The 26770-nt window shown below is 35.9% G+C and overlaps 1 protein-coding gene across 1 annotated transcript; it reads left to right on the forward strand.

Moving 5' to 3' along the window:
• The first annotated feature begins 5449 nt into the window (after positions 1-5449).
• LOC129254809 (replication factor C subunit 5-like) lies at positions 5450-26454 on the forward strand. Its single transcript, XM_054893339.2, has 10 exons — positions 5450-5563; positions 15080-15144; positions 15706-15842; positions 16503-16656; positions 17297-17456; positions 18377-18458; positions 18996-19125; positions 22830-22907; positions 24068-24122; positions 24479-26454. Exons 1-10 carry the CDS (start codon positions 5529-5531, stop codon positions 24573-24575), a joined length of 993 nt encoding a protein of 330 aa, XP_054749314.2. The 5' UTR covers positions 5450-5528; the 3' UTR covers positions 24576-26454.
• The last annotated feature ends 316 nt before the right edge of the window (positions 26455-26770 follow it).

A 26770-nucleotide genomic window follows, 5' to 3' on the forward strand; every position in this document is an offset into this window, starting at 1 on the left:
AATAAATCCAAAATTTACTAATTTCTATGCAACATATTCACGAAGATCTGTCATATTTCTTCCTCAGATTTTTCCCAAGCTTTGTGCAGACACAAACAAAACGCGATACTCAGATAGAATAGCCCCGAGTCCGCGCCGCTAGACGTACTCTGCGGTCTCGATCTCGTACAGTATACGGCACCGTACTTGTTTACAGTGCAGGTGGATGCTGCTGGCTCGGTGAGATGGTACGCTTGCCAGTGCAGTTCGCTGCGCTTAGAAAATGGTCGAAAAGTCTTTTTGTTGGATTCGTTGATTACCTATTGAGGGGGTATACCAGGAACCGTACCGTATCAGAAGAAAGTAATAATATAATGATCCACAGTATCGTTTCTATTAGTATTCTTTTTAGGTATTAATTTGTATCAATATATCTTTATAATATTAAATATTGCATATGAGACCACTATTGTTGATACAATATCAAATATGATATTCAATTTTACCGTTTTTATCAATAGATTCTTCTTTGAAGTAAAGGTCAATTAATTACTTTTTTTTTGCAGGATATTAAAGCCAGTGGCACAAAAATGTATGAAGGTCATAGAGGTACAGAGTACATAGGCGGATCCAGATGGGGCCCGTCGCCCCCCCCCCCCTCCCCCTATTGGCGGAACAAAGACAAAAAGGGGGAAATAAAAAAAGAATAAAACGTAGAGAAAAAGATGGGAGAAAAAAGAAGAGGAAAATTAAGAGGAACACGAGTAAATAAAATAAGGTGAGGGAAAGACTTTGAAAATATTAAAAACGATCTTTCATGTCACTATATAAAATTTTCGCTCGCTCTTCGCGCTCGCATTGCCTGTTCGATGAGATACATAACTTGCTCAATAGGCTGATATGGAGCTTAAAATCTTAAGTTATGAAGTCAATATAAAAAACATATTTCAGCTCCGTCATCGAGCTTTTCATTATTTTGTTTGATTTACAAATTGATTTTAAAATTGCTCTGTAAAAAATAATGTCCGTTATATGGTCTGAATATCAACAGATCGAAGAAGTCGCCCATTTTGAGATGGGCTCTCTCAGTATCCCTAGCCACTTAGCCACGCCATGTCTTAAAGGTCAAGTCTACCCCAGAAAATTGTTGATTTGAATCGATAGAGAAAAATCAAACAAACGTAACGCTGCAAATTTCATCGAAATCGGATGTAAAATAAGAAAGTTATGACATTTTAAAAAAAAATTTCACAAAACAATTAAATACACAACTCAGCGATATGCAAATGAGAGAGTCGATGATGTCCATCACCCACTATTTCTTTTGTTTTTTATTGTTTGAATAATGCAATATTTCAATTTTTACAAATTTGACAACAAGGACCAACTTAAATTTACCATAAACTGTTAAAATAATTCCACATGTTCAGGGAGAAATAAAACTTTGTGTCACTTGACAGGGAGGAGAATTAGAACATTTCATATTTCATATAATAAAATACAAAAGAAATAGTGAGTGAGTGACGTCATCAGTCTGCCAATTTGCATACCGACCAGGATGTGCATATAACTGTTTTGTGAAATTAAGCGAAACTTTAAAATGTCATAACTTTCTTATTTTACATTCGATTTTGATGAAATTTTCTGTGTTTTGCTTGTTGGCTTTTTCTCCTTTTTTTCAAATCATTTTTTTGTTGGGGTGGACTTGTCCTTTAACTTTTTTCTTCTTTATTTTTCTTGTAAATCACACCACATAAAACAAAATAACAATCTCCAGAATTTTCGATAGACCAATAAACACAGTTTTGCCTCGGATGTTACCCAATTAGCACTAGGTTAACAATATTTGTTTCCAATTTTTATCTTCGCCAATCATGTTTCATAATGAGATTTAAAAAATTATTGTGTAATAATATAATATAACTACATTCATGGGCGGAAATCCCAGGGGGACAGGGGGGGACGTGTCCCCCCTACCAAAAATAGTAGGGGGGACACAATATCAAATGTCCCCCTACTATTTTTGGTCTTTTATGATGGAGAAAAATGCATCATTCACATTCAAAATAATACATGTATTTTGGACTAAATGACCTTACATTTTGGGTGAAAACCTTCTCTTTTTTTTTTGGGGGGGGGGGGGGGGCTAGTCAAATTTTCCAGAGTGACTAAAATAAGATGAGGGGAAGACTTGGAAAATAAAAAGAATCTTTCATGTCACTATATGATATTTTCGCTCGCGCTTCGCGCTTGCATTGCCTGTCAGGTGATTTTTCAATATGGAGCTTAAATATCAAGTTTGGAAGTCAATATACATTACACATTTCACCTCGGAAATCGAACTTTCATTATTTTGTGTGATTTACAAACTGATTTTTAAAAAGTGCTCTGTAAAAGTGACAGCTTCATGGTCTGAATATTGACATTTTCTGCTCGCACTGAGCGCACGCGAATTTCGATTTATTAAGTACCTATTATTTTTGTGTACTAGTATTCCATTTAGTTTGAAAAAAATCAAGTCTGATTGTCAAAACGTATCAGATAGCGCTGGCTACTCGCTCGCATTTTAATTGGCGATTTATGTATGTCTCAATATTGATTTTCATGACAGTTTATCAAAGATTTTGGCTCGCAATTTGCGCTCGCATTAATGGTTAAAAAATATTTTGACTGATGCATTCTATTCATAAATACAAAATTGCTTGAAATGTCAAGTTTTCAGGCCATATCATCAGATTTCTCGCCCTCATTAGGCATTAACAAATAAGATATTAATAATTTAACGATTAAATTGTCCCTTTTGTTTCATCTCGCGCTTAGCAAGATGAGGAATAGGAAAATAGTCATCATTTTTATATGACATGTTCCAAGGATGTCCCGGTCCTATGTCAAAACTCAAATAACAATGAAAAATATCAGCTCTTTATTAAGTGCGATCCATATCCACCTCACAATTTTCCTACAAAGTGCTTGAAATATATAGCTGAAATGGACTCTTTTTCAGATTTTTCATGATAAAAGAGGTATAGAATGCCTAGATTCCAGGTCTAAATCTCATTATATCTAGCTCGCATTATATAGATAAGGATTATGATATTATATATTTATGTTGAATTATAAGAATAAAGCTAAAAAGTGGCCATGAGGACTACTCCTTCAGTGAAACAAACAAAAATCATCTTCGAGCGGCCGATCGGGGATTAACATATGGCTGGAAAAAAAAATTCGCCCCCCTCCCCATTGGCGAAGGCTGGATCCGCCCCTGTTGTCCCCCCTAACTTTCGGGACAGATTTCCGCCCATGACTACATTAAATAATTTTTTTGTTCCCCACTACGTTTCTTTATCTCTCTCCCTCTTTGTCTCTTTCCCCCTCGTTTTTTTTGTATTATTATTGCCAGCCGAGTGGGGGGCACGCACCCCCCCCCCCGTAGTTACGCCACTGCCCCCTTCCCCACACATTACTAAAACAAGTTTCTAAAATATGACATTGAAAGCTTGACACTGTACGAATACTGGCGAGTGTTGTCAAAAAAGAGAATCAATCTTGTTAAAATTCAGCAAAAATTCAGCTCGTTCGCAAAATTATAATGCAAGGGTACTTCATATCCTAAAATAATATATATATATATATATTCTACTTTGACTGTTGGCGGTGAGGCCCTTTTCAGATGTTCCTGTTTTGGAGCCGGAGATTCGCCATTGTCATCTTGCAGTCGGGGGGGGGGCACCATGGTAACGCGTCTTTAGATGCGTCTTTTACAGTGCGCTTCCTCCATCTTCAGCGCATTGATTTCTTTGAAAGGTGAGTTTCACAATCCGTATGCCCATGAACAGACGTGTTTTTCACGACTGCTTCATGGATATATATATATATATACAGCGGCGTAACAGGGGTCGGTGGCCAGGGGGGGGGGGGGGGGCAAGAGCCAACAATTTCCCGGTCATATCATGGAACAGGCAATGGCGTCATAAGGCAAAAAAAATTGACATTTTTATTGCAAAAATCCAATTTTGTGATAGATTTTGACATAATGTTAAAAGATGATATCATATTTCACCCTCCTCTCTTTCCTTTTTTTCTCTCTTTTTTTTGTACGCCACGGTGAACAGGATTTTTGTTATGATTGTGAGCATCAGGGCGAAGCTCTATATGCTCGAGGGGTCGAGCATGGCGCTTGTGGCAAGAAGTAGCTTAATATAGGTCCCGAGCGAGCGAAGCGAGCGAGATAAAAAAAAATCACCACTTCATGAGAATCTAACATGAAGGAACATTTTAACGTGATATTTAAAAATATAATACACTTTCCTTTCTTTCCTCATTTTTTTAAATTGGTTGTAGAACTTTTAGGGGCCATGGTCCAAACTCATCATATAACAGTGCTTTATGGGTGGGGTCCAGGGCAGAGCCCCGGAACCTCTTGATATCAAAGCCATTTTAAACCTTACAGATGGCCACTTATTTTAATCAAATTGCGTATATATTTATATAGCTTTCACACAACACATAAATTCAATGCAGTTGTGTATCGTAATCATCCAAATATTGTGAGGGGCACACCACAGCAAATGTGGGAAAATTTGTAAAAAGTCGCCAGCGAGCGAAGCGAGCCAGAAAAAAAATGGCCTGTTAAAATGAAATTCTTATTATGTGATAGCTTTTTACATCATTATAGCAAATATCATGTCATATATTTTTTTTCATTCATCTCATTTCGCTGCTTCCTTCATTTTCTTTTATTTCCCCTTGGCTGTGGAACCACCCCCCGGTACGCCAGTGCTTCAACGTAAAGCTTAATGCAGGAAGGGTCCATATAGGGGCCCGTTATAGAACCCATTAAAGGTTACGGATGAAGAACCCCCACTGCACGGGGTCTTGACTCTTGGACAGAGCCTTTGGAGATTTAGCAAGTTTATGATAGACTTTCATAAGTTATGCTATATACCATCCATTTTTCTTCCCGCTCGTTATCTCAATCCTCGGCAGCCCGGTAGTGTTTGTTATCTTGTCCCTATTCTTTATTTTCCAATTTTTTAGATTTTGGCTAATTCCATTCTGCCTTTATTTCCCGCTTTTGTTTGCGTCTTTGTCATTTTAATTTATTTCCCTGTCTTACTAATCATGCTAATGTATTGGTATATCGGGGAGAATTGTTCTTTCTCACTTGTTCTTCTTTCCTCCCTTTTCCCGTTATCTTTCCGTTTTCCCTTTTTTATGTTTTTTCTTAGTTTTCTTTTCCCTTTCCCCTTCCCCTTTCCCCCTTTTTTTTTCCTTTCCCTTTCCCTTTCTTCCCCTTTTTTTTCTTTTTCCCGTTTTTTTTATTTTCCTGGTGAGCTCTGCCAGGGGAGGGGGCAGCTTGCCCTCCCCCCTGCCCCCCCCCCCGCCTGTTACGCCACTGTATATATATATATATTAGTGAATGTTAAACCTTAGTTCACTTGTCGGAAAGAACAATGCAGCGACCTCAATCGACATTTTCACTGTGTTTTTAACGTTCTCTCAATTGTCCTACGTTTAAAAACAGGTGGCGCGCCAAAAGCAAAGTAAAAATGAATCGTGGAAATGAGCACAAGAATTTACCATGGTAAGGCTGAAACTTTGAATTTGATTACTCTATATAGATTGAAAATTGAATTATAAATACTCGCTCACTTAAATGTACTTTCATATGTTTCATGGTCTTAACAGTTAGTTGGCATGTTTCATTGTTTGTTAAAAAAACATGGTTAATCAAGATGACATGACACAGAATTCGATAGGCGGGACTGAGTGATGATGTGAGATCTAGTATTTTAGTAACACTAACTTTTAGTTTTAGGCCTTTAAGTTCAAATCTAACGTTAAATTACTGCACTGACGGATTGCAGCATATCAAAAAATTAAGTGAACGCCGACTGATTTGGCGCTAATGCAGTTTCGTACCGTACGTTTACAAATACAATTTTTACCAGGCAGTAGTGAGTAGAATCTAACTTCTGACTAAGACTTAAGAGTAAGACTAAAATTGTAAAAAGTAAAAAAATTGTTCACATATCAATCATGCATGCATGTGTGACTGAGTGGCAAATGACATAATTCCCAGGCATAGAGATGTATACTAATTACGCTAGAGTGCGGAGTCGCCATAGGCGCGCGTACTTAACGTCTGCGATTGCGCGGAGCGTGGTCGGCCATTGCTCGATAGGTCTTGATTTGCAGAAGTACCCGGATGTACACATAGCTCGTGCGTTGTAACGCTGTGAAAAAGGGATGCCGTCTCCGGCCTTTTTTCTTGAAGAAAAGAATCCAACCTCATTACAATCGAAAATATAAATGACAAATTGCATCTCAATTAACTATTAGTGTGATTACATGGGGATTATGCTGTGAATTTGGCATTTATACCCGACTTCTCGGAATGAAATTCTCTTATATAATTTTTGCATTTACCTCTCTGTTTATAGGTCTATTTTAGATAATAATAGATAATAATATTTATTATATCAGATAAAATAAAAATATACAACGTACATTAATGGAAAGATTGACAATTAATTCAAAAGACAGTGAATTAGCCCATCTTCTCCGCTGGATATCCCCACCTTTAACTGCATCGTCCTTTTCCACATTTCCTTCATTCACGTCACTTGATGTTCTCATGACCAATTTGTTTATGTTGGATATAATATTTTAATTTCTATATAGGCCTAGCTACTATATGTAACTTGCTTTAATTTGTAAGAAATATATCATTAACAATAATTTGTATAAGTTAGTGTTTTGATCTTTGATTATGCACTATTATAATAGCAAGTATAGTATAAAGTGTATCTCATTACTGTTCTTGGCGTTACACCAGTGTACATTCTAAATTCCGAGGTTTTACAATAAATCCAGATCGGCTATGAATAGTGACCAGCCGAATATAAGATTAAGATTTAAACCATATAGGATTTAAACATATTAAGTTAAAAGATTTGAATTTAAATCATTTGAGATTTAAAAGTTAATCCTACAGATTAAAAATATAACCAAAATTTGGCTGGTTACCATTCACAGCCGATCTTGATTTATTTTAAATCCATGGAATTCAGAGTGTACGTGTTGATTTTTTTTTCTCATAGGAACATAATAAATTCCCAAAATCTGCAGGCCTATATGGCACCGAAAATGAAATATTGATATAAAAATGTAGAGAATGACTTTTTTCCAATAACTATTTGCTTTTTAATTCCCTTCACTTTAAGTTAGAATCAATTTTTTATTCGCTTTTTAAGGGGTGGGTGTATAAAGTGTCACTACGCACCCAATCAAAACTACTTCGACACACTATGATCAAAATAAAATACAAGGGGCGCGACTGCATGGATCCCTCCCTAAAGTGAAAATGAACATGACATAATAAATGATTGTGATTTTATGCACCCCCTGTTTCAAAATTTAATTTAATTTATATCGTGATATAAGTGTATTTAAGATGTAGAATTCGTGTAAATTCAGTTGTTCTTTGTTTGATTTTGATTGTATTTTTTATGTAAATGATTGTAAAGGGTAATGCAATTCGGCTTTTCAGCCGCTATAGACACCCTTGTTGAATTAAACCGTTTTAAATAAAAATAAAAAATTAATAAAATCATTCTGCGGCCCCGTATGTAAATGATATTATAATTTTGTTCATCTGTGAAAACCTTATTATAAAACAAACCTGAATAATCAAACTCAGGTCCATATATAGGCTAGCCAATTAAATTAAAAGAATAAAATTAGAAGATCAAATTAGTTATACTTTTAAAATGACAAACAAAACTGAATATGCCAAACGCATGTTTACCGGTTTATGACATAGGCCGGTGCCAGTGTTTGTGGAAATCTTTGCCATAAAGTTAACACAGACACAGTAAATTAACACAATTTCAAGACAGGTAATTATGATGATCACTCAACAGCTGACAATTTGTATATCATCTTATTCCAAGTATTTTCAGTTTTGCAATATTCAAATAATATAATGTTTGGTTTTATAGTACTCACAAGTTTGCAACCGTTTTTATATGATAAGTTTATTAAGTTTGCATTTATGAATCTCTTTCATGATATTGTTATCAACTGGTTTTATACACTCAGTTTTAATAATAATAATCTTTGTAGTATAATACAAATATCCTCAGTCTTCCCGCCCTTTTTCTTCTCTTCTCCTCCTCCTCCTCCTTATTCCTCTCCTTCTTATTATTCTATCCTTGATTTGTTCACATGATATTGGTCCAATCATTATAGGATCACAAACGCCGGCCATAATTATATCAACATATAATATTTCAGCCGGTTTGCCGATCTGCATAGTATTTCAGCCGGAGTGAATCAAGTTTAGACTTTCCAGAAAATCAAAGTGAAATTGTTCTATGTTGCGTTAAACACGCATTGTAATTTGTTTACTCTCCGAAATATTGAAATGTTTGCAAGTCAATAATACACGGTAACATCCTACACTTTACCCCCATGGCCTCCTGTACATTGCAAAATTGTACTGCTGCATGCGCGCATTTGATATGCAATTAAATTTTGCTGTCAACAAACATTTCTGAATTGCTCGCACGTATATAAGTAATCAATATGACCGGATGGTTGACAGCATTGGAAATTTAAATCATAAACTTATCAATTAACTGGACCAATGCATAAATCATTTTCAAATATTATCAATAAAAGTCATTTTATGACTCACGAGTTATTGTGATGTTGGTAACATCGAAGTTTAAATCCATGGGGAAAGGAGTTAGGCCCTATATTCTATATATGATTTCTATGTGTAGATCTATATGGAAAATCAAATATAAAAATTATCAAAAGTAAAGAAATAAATTATCAGCAATCAGCATCATAGTAATTAGGAAACTATACTTGAAAAAAAATGCAATCGTGTTTTTTTCGATAGCTTGTGTGTCGGATGCATCAGACACTGTGAAAGGGCCTATGAAATTTCTGAGGTCAACTTGAACACCAGATCATGTTAAATTTGCAGGACCTAGAACGATATGCCTAGGCCTAGCTGCATGTTATTTTTAAAATTCATCCCTTCCAAATCATCAGAAAATAGAAGTCATATATATGATACATCGAAATGTTATGACCAAAGCAAAAACGATTGGGGATGTATATTATCGTTGGACTGTATTATTTGTAGGATATATTATGCCCTATAGATATATCTATATAGGCAGTTTTGTCCTCAGTTTTGATAGATTCTTTGTTACTTTGAACTTTAATCCAGTGCGATTTACAATATTTTGCTTTTCCATTTGCTTTCGACCTCATATGTCTTCATTTTGTTCCGTTACTGTGTTATCACTGTACATGCCCCATAGGTACTGTACACGCATGGCAGGCTGCGAAGACCTATCGAGTAATGGCGGCCGGTCTCCGCGTAATCACAGAGATTTGACGAAGTACGCCCTCTAGCGTTATTAGTATATATCTATATGTTCCCAGGCCACTAGCAAGTCTCTCACTCAGTCGCGTTCCAAGGTCAATATACCGACTGCTTTTCCGAATATCGCGATTGGTAACGCCAATATCATGAACACCGCTTCACTTGGCTTCGGCTTCTCCGCTCGCCGTTATGTTGATAATGGTACTGTCACTAGCTACCAAAAGACTCGCCTGCGGCATGCTGGCAGTTTGTTCGCAGCATGATTTGGTTGCTAACTTCAGTCCATATCAACATTACGGTGCACGGCGAATCCAAGCGAAGCGATGGATGACTGAGGATTCGCACGACGATGTCAAGAGCGAAGCCAAAATGCAGCCGTTCCTGATTGCGATATTTGGAAAAGTGGTGGGTATATTACCTCGAAATGTGACTGAGAGACTTACTGGTGGTGAGGTATGCTGGTAAGCGACCGGTGCGAAACTGCAATAGTGCCGACTGATTTTACTCGTGTGACTAGAATATGGTATTTAAAGGCCAAATTGTGGTTTAAAAACTTATTGGGGAATTTCAATTCCCCTGCTCTTGTCTTGTACATAGACGTGGCTTGAGCCTTGGCCCTGCGCCCTTTTCTTGCCTTGGTCTTTGGGAACTACTCACAGATCTACTGCAACGCTCGACATTAGTGCCTTATAGCGGTGGCCCGGGGCCACCAGAAATTCACCTCGGGCAACCATTATTGAAAAATGCTAAGTTTTGGTCACGTGGCCCGAATCGGGCAACCAATAATTTTCAAAGTAGCGCAATTTTTCACCCGATTTTGCACGCATTTATCGATCTGTTCAAATTGCAAGCCAGTTCGTCATGCAACATTTTCTCTGATCTACACACAAATACACACACACATTTATTGTTTATAAATGACTTCTTAAACAACTCTTGAGAAAGTAAATACTTCAGGAAGGCATTTCATTGATTGATATGAAATGTGAATTTTTCCGAGATATAGGCAAATATTGGGAAGGACTTTTCTCACACTTTTTTCCAGATATATATTTTGCCGTTATTTGTTTTTTCTTTCATTTTTTGACAGCGGTTAAACTATTTATACCCCTTCCCATTGAATTGTCTGATTAAAGAATATGTTGCTACTAAAACAGAAATTAATAATATAAACTAAAGGATATAAATATTAGAAATGCCCCATTCCCAATAGGTAAGTGAAAATTATTTGCTTGGCTTTTAATTATTTTTCAGTCAGAATAGAGTGATGCCACAGCTGTTTAAACATATTTGAAATGGCTTCTTAATTTTTTTGCCTTTCTTTTCCCCTTTTCCCCATTTTTATTTTTATTTTGTTTTATTCATTTTTCTTTTCATGTTCTTTTCTTTTTATCCTTTTCTCTAAATTTTTTCTTTTTCTTTTTTTTTCCTGTTCGTTTTTTCTTTCTTCATTTTTTTTTCTTTTGTTTTATTTCACTTCTTTCTTTTATTATTTTTGTTTTCTTTTTGTAATATATTGTTTTGAAAATTATTTTCGTTTGTTTCCCCCTTTTATCGATTGTTCTAATTTTTCAGCATATTTTTTTGTGATTTTCTTCTGCTATAATATGCTGCAAAAGAGAAAACAAAAATATACTGGATTTTGGGCCTGCATACTCTAGGTTTTAGGATTTAAAGAGGAAGAAAGGAAAAAATCATTGTTTTGTAGATCTATCTGAGTTTGTAATGCATAATTTATTTACTTTACAATTATGAGTGTGTGTCTATATGTAGATCAAAGAAAAAAGTCCACACAACCTGAGAACAATTCAATTCATTTATTCTCTTTCAGGGTGCTACATAACTTTTTTGAAGCACTTGCCCAGTCGGGCAAGTGAATTCCTAAATAGTTTGAAAATACTTGCCAGAAAATATATTTCACTTGCCCGTAAAAAATCTTTCAAAATGTTTTACTGCTTCATTACTGCTTCATACACCATTGCTTTTTTCCTCTCATTTAAACATGAACTGGCCTGCGTACCTTGTATTTGTAATATTTGGGGTTTTTCCAAAATGATTTTATCTTGCCTGCCATGACTGAAATTAGTGTCAATATGCCATTTTATTAATTTCCTCTATCCTATTTTTTCATGTACTTTTGTATATGACCAAGGCACAAAATAAAAAAGGGAATCACTGAAAATAACTAAAGGAAGAAAGAAAGAAGGAAAGAAGAAAGAAAGAGAGAAATAAAATGACAAAGAAGAAAAAAAAAGGAAAGGAAGGGAGGGTGAACAAATGGGTGAAAGAAAGAATGAAGGAGAGAGAAAAAAGGAAAGAAAGGAGAATGAAGAAGAAAGAAGGAAAAATGAAGTAAAGAAAATGAAAGAAAAAATGAAAAGAAAGAATAAAATGAGGATGAAAGAAATATTAAAATGAAAATGGAAGAAAGAATAAAGGAAAGGAAAAATCCTTTATCCTTTTATATATAGAAAAAAACAAGAAAGGAAAGGAAGATTAATTAATGTGTCAAAAAAGGGGACAAAAAAGAAAGTTAAGAAAAAAAGGAGGATGAAAGAATGAAGAAAAGATAAAGGTTTCCTTCATTCTTTGGAAGAAAGAATTAAGAGAAACAGGAAGGGAAGAAGGAAATAGCATTGAAGGAAAGAAATAAGGAGGGAAAAGAAAGAAGGAAAGAAGAAAATAAAGAATGAAAGAAAATATGAAAGAGAGGAAGGAAAGAATCGGAAGAGAGAAAGGGGGATAAAGAAAGAAAATACTGGAAGAAAATTTAGAAGGAAAGAGAGAAGTGAACAAAAATAAAAAGGAGAGAAAGGGAGAAGGAAGCAAAGAAAAAATCAAGGAAAAAAGGATGAAGGAAATAAAAAAGAAGGAAAAAAGGAGAATAAGAAAAAGAAGGAAAGAAAGAAAAAGCAATGAGGGGCATAAGAACACAATTTATGAAGAAAATAAATGAACACAGACTTAAAGAAAGGAAGGAAAGCTAGGAAATTATAGGAAATAAAGAGAAACGGAATAAAAAAAGGAGGTCAGGAAGGATAGAAGAAAGGATGAAGAAAGAAGAAATGGAAAGAAAAAAAATCAGAGAAAAATCAGGAAGGAAATAATAAGGGAAAAGAAAAGGAAAAAAGAATGAAGCGAAGAGAAAATGGAAGAAACAAAAGAATGGAAGGAGGAAGGGAGCAAAGAATATTTTAAGGAAAGAAAGAAGAAAGGAAATAAAGAAAAAAAAATTAAGAAAAGGAAAGAAAGAAAAATGAACAGAGAGAGAGAAAGGATCAGCAAAAAAAGCTAGGAAAGAGTGAAAATGAAGAAAGATGGAACAAAAAACACCAGCAGGAAGGATTGAAGAAAGGATAGAAAAGAAAAAGGACAGAAAGAAAGAAAGGAAGGAAGTAAAAAGAAAGAAAGAGAGGAAGAAAGTTCAAAGATAAAAAAAAAAAATCCAATCATCTATTTAACACATATCTTACTGATATTTGTTTTTTTTTCAATATATCTTAAAAATTGTTAGAAAATTAAATGTTTTAGAACAAATAATATTTCAAAGCAAAAAATTAAGACAATGTCCAGGCCTGCAACGTCAAACTAAAAAATTAGATGAATCATCAAGGCATCACGCACACGCAGCTACAAGTTTGCACTAATCACAAGACTTAAAACGAAAGCTGAAACAACTAGTTATGAAAACTCGATTACAAGTCCGATCACATCACCAAATCAGTACTCTGAAAATCCATATAGATCTAATTATTTAAAAAATCCTGCCGATTTGTGATTATTTTGGTGGAAAAACTATTTTGCAAGTGAGATTGTTCACTCTGATTGATCGGGAATGTACAGGACCGGAGTGCAGGTGTGCACGGCCTGCCTGCATGCCTGCCACACACAGGAGGAAGGCCCGGCCACGTGCACAAGCTAGTACATGTTTCTATGCTGACTTTGTGTGTGTGTGTCTTTGTGTGTAGATCTAAGAAAATAGCGCAAATCGGCTTGCAATATGAATTGAGGGAAGTTGTTAACTTTGTGTTTTCTCTCTCTCTTCTGTCTTTTTTCTTGTGAAATATGTGAAAACTTTGTAAAATTTCATTTCACAGTGAGAATTTTGCTTGCCCGATTAGGGCAAGCAGTTTTTGTTTTTACTTCAAAACACTTGCCCGACTCTAACTTTTACTTGCCCCGGGCAATCGGGCAAGCGCTTATGTCACACCCTGCTCTTTCAATCATTTCATATTTACAGTGATAGAACAATTTATATTTTACCACAAATCAATTTGTAAAGTATAAAAATAGCAAAGTTTACATACAAGATGTACAAAGTGAAAGTAACTTAGTGGTAGTGGCTGCAGAATTAATATTTCACAAGTTTGTTTTATTAATTTTTAATGTTTTTCTTTATATTTTTCAGGCCACCAAACTTTAATATCAGGCCACCAAAAAAATATATGAAGGTTTTAGTGGCCCGAACGGGCCACCACCAAAAAAAGTTGATGTGGAGCCTTGTCTACTGACCAAGTTACTTAGACCTCACTCTAACTCTACAGTCAGTCAAGACAGGGCCAGGGCTGACATTGCCAAACTAACACTTAAAAGTAATGGTGCTCGGCCCGGTAGACCTAGCCAGGGGTGAGAGGAGGAGGCTCCTGGAGATTAATTCATTAACTACGTAGGTTAATCTCCACAGAGCCAGGGTTGCAGTACACGCACCATCATTTTTCCCACGATTAAAGCTCCTCAAAATCACAACTTTTCTTTAGGGTCTTAATTGAGCCCAAACTTATATGTAAATGGGCTATAATATCCTTTTAACCCTTATGGCCAACATTTTTATAGTTTAACACAAAATGACATATTAAATTTATAAAAAAATTGTAAGGAGATGAGCATTTACTATTGTCGCCATCTTGTCTTTGTTATTGTAGCCTAGCTTCCGGACGCGTCTTGAGGGCGGCAACATCATGAGCGGTGCTAGATAAAAAATGTGTTCATTCGCGGATAAAATATGAATCTCACCTCGATGCTAAATCCCGTTTCAACCGGTCGTCTAGTGCGCGAGATATTTAGCATTGAGGTGAGATTCATGATATTTATCGGCAAATGCAAATTTTTTATCTAGCACCGCTCATGTTGCCGACCTCAAGACATGTTTATGGCTAGAGTCTGGAAAATGTGTAATTAGCAAGTCCCCAATGGGTTGCAATAACTTGCTTAGTGTTAGAGCAGTGGAATACCTGTAGGTTTAATCATAAGTGAAATGATAATCAACAAAATGTTTTTGTTAAAAAAAAATTTGGGCTAGTCTGCTGCTACTCAGCAACAATTATTTAATGAGACAATACTACATGTTCTAAATCCACACCCAACATTTGAATCTGCCCAAATTTTACTTTTATAACTATGTCAACATCCCTTGAACACACTTGACCTTCATCTGTGCTGTTGTGAAACCGATGTTTGTATAGTTCAAAGTTTATGTGAACTTACTTGCTAAATTCACTACTACTACTAGCCAAAATTTTGGTCAGTCAAGCATTAATTGCCATTGTCAAAATATTTTGTGTCCTCTCTAGCCTATTTTGCTTTCCTTCAAATTTTCAGAACTTGAACATTTGATGTTTAGGAGTATGTCAGCCTTCCGCAAAGGGTGGTTAATAGATTAATAGAATAATTGTTCTCTTTCATTTTGGTTTACAGGGTTGAGAAATATCGACCCAATTCACTAGATGACCTCATCTCACATACAGAAATCATCAACACCAGTAAGTAGAAGGGTAACTTACCACTTGGTCAAATTCGTTTATATCTAATGCCTGTTTAGTCAGATAATCTTATCCCAGATGATGATAATGATGGTGCTGCTACTACTACTGCTGCTGCTGATGGTGGTAATGTTGTTAATGCTGCTGCCTGTTGATGATGATAATGGTGATGATGATCTTCTTGATGATGATGGTGATATTGGTGATGATGATGTCTGTGATTGTGGTGATGGAGATGCACTGGTGTTATTGTTGATGATGATAATGGTGATGATAATGATGATGTTGATAATAGTGATGGTGATTTTGATCATAATGGTGGTGTTGATGATCATAATGGTGATGGTAGTGGTGGTGATTATCATCATGATGGTGACAATGAATGATGACGATGGTGGTGATGGCGATGATGTTGATGGTGGTGATGTTAATTCTGAAGATAATTGTGATACTTATGTTGATCATGATGATTTTTATGATATTGATACATGTAGTTGATCTTGTAAAGGCAGTCATATCATACTTTACTATATTGATATCTTTTAAAACATCTGATTGCAGTTCAGAAATTCATAAAGGAAGATCGCCTACCCCATCTGCTCTTCTATGGACCACCAGGTACAGGGAAAACATCCACCATCTTGGCGGTTGCTAAGCAACTATACTCTCCCAAGGAATTCAACTCAATGGTCCTGGAGGTTGGTATTATGCTCAGGATTGTTAGAAGATGTTCTGTCTCTTTGGACTAATATTATTGAAATAAGTGATGAATCTTGTAAGTCAAACTACATTGTGCTTTCTCAATTTTTTCCCAATGATCGCAAGACTTTGTACGCACTTAAGTCTCGGAGTGAAGACGTGCAAGACACCTTTTTTAATCTGTATTGTGTTGCCACTTTAATGGCATATGGCAATTTTTCAAAGTCTTGTAGAGCAAACTACTTCCTCAGTTCCCACCCAACACTCAAGAGACTGGCATACGCATTGGTCTCCGACTTTAGACATACAATTCACGTTTTTAATGTGTTGAATACTGAATTGCCGTGGTTACAACAAATGGCAACAAATCAGGGAGTAATCTAGTATGGCAAACTACTTCCTCAATTTTCAGCCAATACTCATGGGCTTTATTACACACCTTGGTATTGGAGTACAATATTTGAGTGTGGCAGAAACTGTTGCTTCAGGAATGACTCGTGGTGTTAAATATATTTTGTCTCTTTCATCAGGCTGCTAAGTTAGGTAAGGGATATTAGTCACTTTCAGTGATATATTATTTTCTTTGAGTTGAATTGATTTAGAATGACCATGGATCCTAGGATCCATGGAATGACCAACATCTCTTGTTCTTCTCTTAGCTCAATGCATCGGATGATAGAGGTATTGGTATTGTCAGAGGTAGTATCTTGAACTTTGCTAGCACCAGGACCATCTTCAAATCGGGTTTCAAGCTTGTCATCCTAGATGAAGCTGATGCAATGACCAACGATGCTCAAAACGCTCTAAGGAGAGGTAAGAATCATTCTCAGAAAAAAATGAGGATTGATCAGCTGATGAATATATATCAAAAGGATATATTATCTTTGTCCAAAGTATAAAGTTATCTTCTGACATAATGAGAGCCGAGAGGTATACTGTTTTCTTCTAGTGTATAATCATAGATACCTTAAAGTTTAAGACAAAATTGAAGTGAATAACTATGTAAAAGAGTGACAAATACTCAAGTTTTGCTGTAAGCCATATCTGACAGTACCCTGTGGGCAGAGCATGTGCTTAGGCCAAAGCAGTGGGCTTTGATAAATGGGAGAGCTGTGCCTCCCAGAACAATTGTTAATTCTTGTATGGTTGTACGCTATTGAGAAATGAATTTTCTATCACAAGTATATTTATATATGCATGATTGTTTAGTAATTTATTATGCTTAGGCTCACAATAATATATTCCCCATGAAAAGAGAAGAACAATCATTTCAATTTTCAAGCTACCATGTATTATGATGTTAATGATAGTGTAGTAATATTGTTCCATTTATATAGCACAGTATCACTATCTTTCTAGGCATTTTATTTTATAGTCTAATGCACTTTCCAATTTGTGAATGATGTTTTTTTTTAAATGATTTCTTTCAATTTGAATTGTTTCCGTTCCACAGTAATTGAAAAGTTCACAGAGAACACTCGATTCTGCTTCATCTGCAACTACCTGTCCAAGATCATCCCAGCCCTACAGTCCAGGTGCACCCGCTTCCGCTTCGGTCCCCTTGACAACCAACAAATAGTACCCAGACTGGAGTATGTTGTTAGGGAAGAAAAGTAAGACAATGACCTGTATTTACAAAAGATTACTTTGAAAAAGCATTGTCACCTGGCATGAATAATAATAATGGGCATTTATATAGCATCATCTTTCTAGATATAATGTACTCTATTATTACCCTGGCTTATAGTACCATGCTTATTTTTGCTAATTTCTCAGCAATTCAACACATTATACCAGAATCATAAGGCATTTAATTACTTTTCTGCATGTACCCTCACCAAACAAAGTTTGAATGTGGTAGATGGTTGGCTGGTCCACAGCAAATATTGCGATCAGACTGCTTCCTCATTTTTTTTCCAATGCTCACGATTCTTAGCACACTTGGATTGAAGATGTGCAAGATATATTTTTTGTGAATGTGTCACAATCTGTGTTACCATGATAAAACACTTTATAGCAATGAAACATGGATGGATCGATCGGAGCAAACTACTGCCTAGGTTTTTACCCATTGATCATGAGACTTGGCACATAGATTGATCTTGGAGTGAAGACATACAAAACATATTTTTTAAATGTGTCAGATGATATGTTGTTTTTGTAATGGTAAATTACGGCAATTGTGCTGGATTCATAAGATAGACTGGATTTCTTAGGAAGTCATGAAGAGAGTATGGGATAATCTTGTGTCTTTATTGTCTTGGGAGAAAATTTAACTCAGAAAATGTAAACAATGTTTGTTTTATATATTATAGTCAGTAAAAACTTTTTGATTTAAGCAATTATTGGGCTTATAAAAGGTCAACCTATGAATATTTTATAGGTTGACGTTATATTCCATCAGTTCAGTATTCTGGTATTTGCCATTACTTGATATAAGGATTAATAATTTCATATATTATTTTTCTGCAATGTCCTTTAGTGATTTCTTGAATGGTTACATAAGAATTCTATATTTCATTGTGGTTTGCAGTGTTGATATGACGGAGGATGGTAAAAAAGCTCTCATCACATTATCCAAGGGAGACATGAGACGAGTCATCAACATCTTACAGGTGTGTGATTTCATCTAACTTTTCTTGACATGATGAATTATTTCAAGTTTGATGTTCACCTGCTTTGGTGTTGATATTCTGCCAACTTGAACTTGTTCATCATCACAGCAAGCTATCCTGTGATAAATATCATTATCTCTAAGGGATAATTTGTAAGTCATTGCTTTGATGAGTTTTGCAAAATTTCCTGCTACTTTGGAGTCAATTTTTAATTATCTTTGTATACTTATTAATTTTGACAGTTATAGTGGATTTTTGTATCATCTTTCAGCCATCCACAATTATTCATTTGATGCTGCACTTAATTTGTAGGTGATTTTTGCCAGTTGTCCATTCACCTTACCTGGGTCAGGGGTGGCAGATGTAGACAAATGTATATCAAAAGTGTTCGTGCCAAGGGAGATTTCAACTCTTTATATTCTAGCTTACCTGGGTCTGGGGCGTGAGATTCAGAAAAAAATGCCTTTCAAATGATGTTGTTGAGGTCATTTATTGTCCACCATTTAATTAGACTTGTCCATGTGATTTTCTTTGTAGAGCACTTCAATGGCACATGAGAATGTAACAGAAGAAAACGTTTATCTGTGTACCGGTCATCCACTGAGGTCAGACATAGAGAACATTGTTAATTGGATGCTGAATGAAGACTTTACAGCAGCTTTTAACTGTATCCTTTTAATGATGAAATTGCCCAATAACAGAGCCCTGTTCCTAAAATATTACTATAATTGCAACCTTGATATCCAATGGAAACTGGTAGCAATGCTCAACAGCCAAAGAAAATCAAGGATTCTAATGAAAGTATCATTGCATGGCAGATTTACCATAAAAGTTACCTTTATGGAACAGTCCCGGTACAAATTTGTATATTTTATAGATATGAAAGTTTTCTCCAAGGATTATTTTCCTCTGCTCAAATTGAAGAAATAGCATTTCCATCCCATATCTGAACTTGGGTTTCACAGGTTTAATTTTAACTTTGGTCAAGAGCTTAAGTTTAAATATGGAAAGCTGAATGTGACACAAATCTTTAACAGTGGAGGTTCAATTTTGCTTGAATGCTCCCAGGGAGTTGTAATAGTGCATACAATGTGTGTGGGCAAGCCAGCATCTGATGACCGGGGTAATATATCTCAAAATTTTAAATGCTTAGACGAGCCATCTCGTTGAATTATTGTATCCCCCTAACAGAGTTCGGAGGATACTATGGATTTGGCCTCGTCACGCCGCTGCCGCGTCCACCGCCGCAGAGATTTTCTTGTGAGTGCTCTATCAGCTGCATTTCTTCTCCGATCATCTTCAAATTTGGCATGAAGGTCAAGTATGGTATAGCGAAGCCGCCTATTGATTTTGGTGTGGGCGGAGACATCGTTGCCATGGTAACAAGAGTTTATGTGAAATAGCAGAGATGTCCTTGTCAGCACTCTACCAGCTGCATTTCTTCTGCGATCATCTTCAAATGTGGCATGAAGGTCCATTATGGTTAAGCAAAGCCGCCTATTGATTTTGGTGTGGGCGGAGACATCGTTTGCCATGGTAACAAGAGTTTATGTGGAATAGCAGAGATGTCCTTGTGAGCGCTCTACCAGCTGCATTTCTTCTCCAATCATCTTCAAATGTAGCATGAAGGTCCATTATGGTAAAGCAAAGCCGCCTATCGATTTTTGGTGTGGGCGGAGACAACGTTGCCATGGTAACCAGTTGTTGTGGAAATAGCAGAGATGTCCTTGTGAGCGCTCTACCAGCTGCATTACTTCTCCGATCATCTTCAAATGTGGCATGAAGGTCCATTATGGTAAAGCTAAGCCGCCTAGTGATGTTGATGTGGGTGGAGACATCGTTGCCATGGTAATGAGTATTTGTGGAAATAGCAGTTTTGAGCGCTCTACCAGCTGCATTTCTTCTCTGATCATCTTCAAATGTGGCATGAAGGCAGTCCATTATGGTAAAGCAAAGCCGCGTATTGATTTTGGTGTGGGCTGAGACTTTGTTGCCTTGGTAACAAGAGTTTTTGAGGAAATAGCAGAGATGTCCTTGTGAGTGCTCTACCAGCTGCATTTCTTCTCCGATCATCTTCAAATGTGGCATGAAGGTCCATTAAGCAAAGCCGCCTATTTATTTTGGTGTGGGCGTAGACATCATTGCCATGGTAACAAGAGTTTTTGTGGAAATAGAGATTTCCTTGTGAGTGCTCTACTGGCTGTTTTTTTTTCTCCAATTATCTTCAAATTTGTCATGAAGGTCCATTATGGTAAAGCAAAGCCGCCTAATGGTTTTGGAGTGGGTGCAGTGGCGTAAAAGGCGGGGGGGGCAGGGGGGGCAAGTTGCCCCCCCTGGCGGATTTCACCAGGAAAATAAAAGAAAAACAGGAAAAATAAAAAAAGGAGGGAGAAAGAAAAGGTAAGGAGGAAAGGGAAAGAGAAAAGTGAAAAGAAAACGAAGAAAAAACTTTTTTAAATGGGAAAGGAAGGAAAGCGGGAAAATGTACGAAAGGAGAACATTTGAGAAAGAACAAATCATTGAGAAATAGGCCTATGTAATGCAATAGCATGGTGGGAAATAAATTTAAAGATGGCAAAATGGCAAACAATAGCGGGAAACGAAGGTAGAATGTAATTATTCAAAAGCTAAATTGGAAAACAAAGAAAAGGGACAAGAAAAAAAAAACAATAACACGACCGGGCTGCTGATGATTGAAATTAAAGAGCGGGAAGAAAGATGGACTGCATACAACATTGTGCTATAAGCTTGCTAAATTTTATGCAAATAAGCTACTGGGGCTTTGCCCCAGACCCCATGCAGTCGGGGGCTCTTCATCTATAACCTTCAAATGGCTCTATAATGCCCCCGTTCAATCACTGGAATACAGGAGGAGGGGGGGGGGGGTCGTGGTTCCACACCCAAGAGGAAATAAAAAAAATTATAGGAGACAATGTATAATGAAAAGAATGGAAACAATGAAATGTGTTATTTGCTGAATATAATGGAAAAATCTATCACATAATTAGAATTTAATTTCAGTAGGCAATTTTTTTCCAGCTCGCTTTGCACGCTGGCGACTTTTTACAAAATTTTTCCACATTGCTATGTTTTGCCCCCTCAAAATATTTGGTTCATTATGCAACTGGGTTTAATAAATGTGTTGTGTAAAAGCTATATTCTGTATATGCCGGCGATTTGATTAAAATTGCGGAAATCTGCGAGGTTTAAATGGCTTTGATATCAAGAAGTTCCGGGAACCCGCCCCGGACCCCAAACGCGTATGGAAGGGTTGGGCCATGGCCCCAAAAAGTTCTACAGACAAGAACAACAAAAAAAGGAGGAAAGAAAAGCAAAGGAAAATTGAAGGATATGATTTTAATTACTGAAAATAATGTCAAACAATAGCTCAAAGTTAGATTCTCATGAAAAGTTGATATTTTTTCTCGCTCGCTTCGCTCGCTCGGGACGTATATATAAAGCAGCTTTTTAGCACATGTGCTATACTGCGCCCCTCGTTGTTTTTTTGTTTTGTTTTTTACTCTTCACGCTACTGCCGCAAAGAATCCTGTTCACAGTGGCGTGCAGACCACCGTGACAAAAAAGGAATCTAAAGAGAGAAGAATGAAATATATTATTCTCTGGATATCATGTCAAAATCTATCACAAAATCTGATTTTTGTATCAAAAAGGTGAAAAATTTTGCTCGCTCGCAACTTTTTTTAAAGATATATTCTAGCCTTCTCAAAATAGTTGCCTCATTACACCATTACGCCTGTTCATACCATGATATGACCGGGAAATTTTTGGCTCTTGCCCCCCCTGGCCACCGACCCCTGTTATGCCGCTGAGTGGGTGGAGACATGGTTGCCATGGTAACCATATTTTTGTGGAGAATTTGGTAAAACCTGTAACTTCTGCTTTTTTTCCAGTTTGTCATAACAGTTGGCACACAGAAGCAATATTAGAAGGTGAAGCGAAGATGCCTATCATTTTTGGTGGGGGGTCTTAGAGTTAGGTTTACAAAATACATCCAGATTAATCTATATTTGTATTCCCCAACAGGTGATACTGGACAATACTTTAGGTTCTGCAGAGTCACGCTGCTGCGTCATATTATTGTCATCAAATTTGGTACCAACAGGCAAAATGTGGGCAGGGTCATTGTTGCCATGATAACTGTATTTATTTGTCAAATTTCTGTGTGAGCTCTATATATAGCAATGACGGATGACCTGATGGGTTAGGGGGATACATGTGCTCGGCCGCGCGACCCGCCGAGCATTTCTAGATGATTATGGACTAATCATGGATTACAATAATTATTATTATTATTATTATTATTAAACATCTATTTTGTAAGTGTTTATCCTTGATGATACCTTGGTCCAGATATCAACCAGGTGAAGACAATCAAAGGTCTTGCTCTTCAAGACATCCTAATAGAAGTACATACATATGTACACAGAAGTGAGTACAGTACTTATTGCATGGGGGGGGGGGGCAGCTGAATCAGTCCAGTGATACATTATCTGTATGGATAAGAAAAAATTGTTCACATACGATGATGCTAAAAGGGAAGATGTATGGTGTCTTTGTAGATAGTGATAGAGAAATATTCACTTGTCACTCATAGATGCAAACTAAATGATTATGATGTTTTGATCATTGCCCAGTTTGCTACTTAGTGTGAGAACTGATTATTTCTTTACCACGCAGCATGATACTAATGATGATGATAATGAAATGTTTTATGTAGCATATATCATAAAAATGAATTAAAGCCCTATGCGTTCAGAAAAAAAGTGGAATAGAATGATAGGGCAGTGCCACATAGGGAGAAGAATACTCTGAAATAAAACATACAAATTTATTAGAATGAAAGAGTTGTGTCTTCAAGAGATTCTTAAAATACACCACTGTATCAGCCTGTCTAAGAATATTGGGGAGCTTATTCCACAGATCTATGGCAGCTTCTTTGAAATGATCATGTACCACAGAAATGCATGCACAATGAATGGAAAGCTATATTGTATCATTGATCTACCTCTTCCGTTTCATTGATATTTTGTTTAATTTATTAATAAATATATTCTAAATGCGTCTCCAAAATAGCTGAAATGTTTGGACCAAACATTTGTTTGTAGTTCCATACATGTTCATCTTTGTGCATAAAGTGATTCACAGAAAAATACAGACCTATTGTAATAATTTTGGTGGTTTTGTGATTCCAAAATCTTACACATGCACTAATTCATTGATAATCAAAATTATCCAGTCGGTAAAGACTGTTTCTTTCTCTTTCCTCATCAACAGGACCCTGTAACATAAAAGATACAATCAATTACACAAATACTTGTAACTAAGTCTTTTGCATACCATGTGCAAAACAGTTACAATCAATCTCAGCATATCTGTTTATTTTATACCTCCTAGTCCTTGTATTTTTTTAAAGTGATATTTACTTATCTTTAACAATCAACATAGTTAGTTTCTTACATACTGGTGCCAGATTCTGACATTGTGCTGCATGTATTTATTCAAAATTATTTTTTGATGTACTCATACAAGGGCTTGTGAATGGTACATGAATGTATATTTAACACAGTTGTATTTTGTTCATGTTCCAGTTGAATTTCCACAGAAGGTCCGGATATACCTCTTGGACAAGATGTCTGATATTGAGTAAGTTCCAAAAGTCATTCAAATTAATCTGAACTGAATGTGGAAGCCATCGGTGCCAATTTCATTTTTTATTTTAAGAGATACATTTACTGTCCCATTGTTTAAAAGAAAAATAATAAGTCCCTGTTATGGTAGATATTAAAATTACTGCCCACACAGATTCATATGTTTTGAACAACTTAATAACACAAAAGATAATGACTTCTTATGATCTGATAATCATATATAGATTGCAGTATATGTTGTATTACTACCTTAAACTTGTTCATACTAGAGAGATATGTATTCCTCGTACATTTATCGCTTTATGTATTCAGATTGGAATATTATTTACTTGTCTTTTTCATTGTTTGTAGGTATCGACTAGCAGCAGGAACCAGCGAAAAACTGCAGCTCGGATCTCTGGTAGCAGCCTTCCAAAATGCACGAGACATGGTAGCAGCAGAGGCATGAAACTGAATAAAATGGAATTGATTGCAGGGGGGGGGGGGCACAAATTTTATTATGATTGGGATGTGCCTCACAAAACCTCAGAATCGGGTCTAAGAACTGACAACAAGGTGTAAAATACAGGGTCTTGGGACCTATGATCTATTGGGCAGATTTATATGTGATTATCTAGTGAACCCTCTTGGCCTATGTATATTCATTAGCTGCAGACAATACCTTGCCCTTGCTTACCCAGACATCAAAGCTTCACATCCTCGTACCACCTTACACATAAGAGGAATTGAGTGCCTTTGAAGGGGAATTCCACCTTGGTAAGAAAATTGTGTGAAAAAAGAAAATATGAAAGAAAGAATAAACTTTAAAAGATATTGGCAAGGAGTAAGGAAGTTATAGCTGTTTGAATAAAGAGATCACTAACACTACATTAATCTCAGATTGAAAATTTGGTAAATTCTGTGGGGGACAACTCCCTTTTATTGTATACTTATACTATTTGTCTGGATTTTGTTATTTTCTCCTAAGTACTTATATCCCTTGGGTTAGTAATCAAATCTAATATAGATGATATACAGTGCGTCCCAGAAAAAACGAAACCGAGATTTAGCGATGATTTATCATAACTTAATCATAAATAAAATAAACAAATGACCTACCAATGTAAAGCTTAGAATCTCCTCTTTCATCTGATATTACTTAGATAATTCCTCATACACGCATGAGTGAGCAAAAACAATTTGAAGAAAGGATACCAAAAACTCATTTGGTGGGGGGTATCTGAATTTCAAAGAGAAAATCACATGACTGAAAAGTTCAATATCTGCTCTTTTATTTGATACCTTAATCACAGAAAATGGTCAAGAAGTAAAAAAGTTATGATCCCTCGAAACAATGCTTGTATTTCCATAATTTCATTAAATAAACGTGTTTTCACTGGCTTCCCACAGAAGCTATCGCACGGTAACAAAAGACTTAATGCATGGCTGATCGTCAACAAAACGGAATGTCGAGAGAGTTTGAACGCTAACCTGTAAAACCTCTTCATTTTATGAAATTATTGAAATTCAAGCCTTATTTCAAATAACCAGAACTTTGTTATTTCTTGACCATTTTCTGTAATTGAGGTATCAAATTAAAGAGCAGATATTGAACTTTTTAATCATGTGGTTTTCTTTTTAAAACCCAGATACGGCCCGCCAAATGAGTTTTTGGTATCCTTTCTTCAAATTGTTTTTGCTCACTCATGCGTGAATGAGGAATTATTTAAGTAATACCAGATGAAAGAGGAGATTCTAAGCTTTAAAATGGTAGGTCATTTGTCTATTGTATTTGTGATTAAGTTATGATAAATCATCGATAAATCTCGGTTTCGCTTTTTGTGGGACGCACTGTATTGTCATATGATCTCATTAAAGAAAGAAATATTTGGAACAAATGGAGGAGACCTTTCATCACAATGAAATGACTATGCCTGCACTTTGGAAGCCCACAGAACTGCCAACAACTTACAAGTCAACCCATCAAAAGTGGATTTGAATAAAGAGAGATAAAAATCAGACAAGCATAAAGCTTGACATTTCTTCAAAATTGGAAGTAAAATCAGAAAGTTAGGACATCTTAAAGTTTTGCTTTTTTCACATAACAGTTATATACACAACACGGTTTACAATGTAGATGAGAGTTGATGATGTCACACACTATTGTATTTTATTATATGGAACAAGTTATTTCCATTTTTGTAGATTTGACAATGAAGAAACATCTTCATTGAACCACAATAGGTTGCAACAATGGCTGTCCAGCATATTCTTGGAGGTATCAAACCTTGTTTCTAATTATAATGAGGAAAAACTTCAGATATTACATATTCCTATAATAGATATTTTTTTAAAATGTGAGTGGGTGATGTCATCGGTTCCCCATTTGCATACCAACAAAGATGTGTTTTGTGAAAATTAAGCAAAATTTTAGAATGTCATAACTTCCATATTTCCATGTGCATTTGAATGAAATTTTAGCGGCATGGTAATTAGATATTTTTTTTCTTTTTATCCAAATTCACATTTTGTTGGGGTGCACTTGCCCTTGAAAAATTAATTTTTTATTGTTTGATTTAATTTATTTTTCTGCTTTACGTTTCCCGCATTTTCATACTACTTTCAATTTTGGTTTGATAATCCTTTAAATTGTATTGGAAGTAC

This window comes from Lytechinus pictus, chromosome 2 (assembly GCF_037042905.1).
Source record: "Lytechinus pictus isolate F3 Inbred chromosome 2, Lp3.0, whole genome shotgun sequence".
Classification (NCBI taxonomy): Eukaryota; Metazoa; Echinodermata; class Echinoidea; order Temnopleuroida; family Toxopneustidae; genus Lytechinus; species Lytechinus pictus.

Bases quoted from the DNA above. Each gene is read 5' to 3' on its own strand.
- LOC129254809 (XM_054893339.2), top strand. From the start codon at position 5,529: ATGAATCGTGGAAATGAGCACAAGAATTTACCATG. The intron at 15,145-15,705 runs GTAAGTAGAAGG...ATCTGATTGCAG, and splicing joins TACAGAAATCATCAACACCA to TTCAGAAATTCATAAAGGAA. The intron at 16,657-17,296 runs GTAAGAATCATT...TCCGTTCCACAG, and splicing joins TCAAAACGCTCTAAGGAGAG to TAATTGAAAAGTTCACAGAG.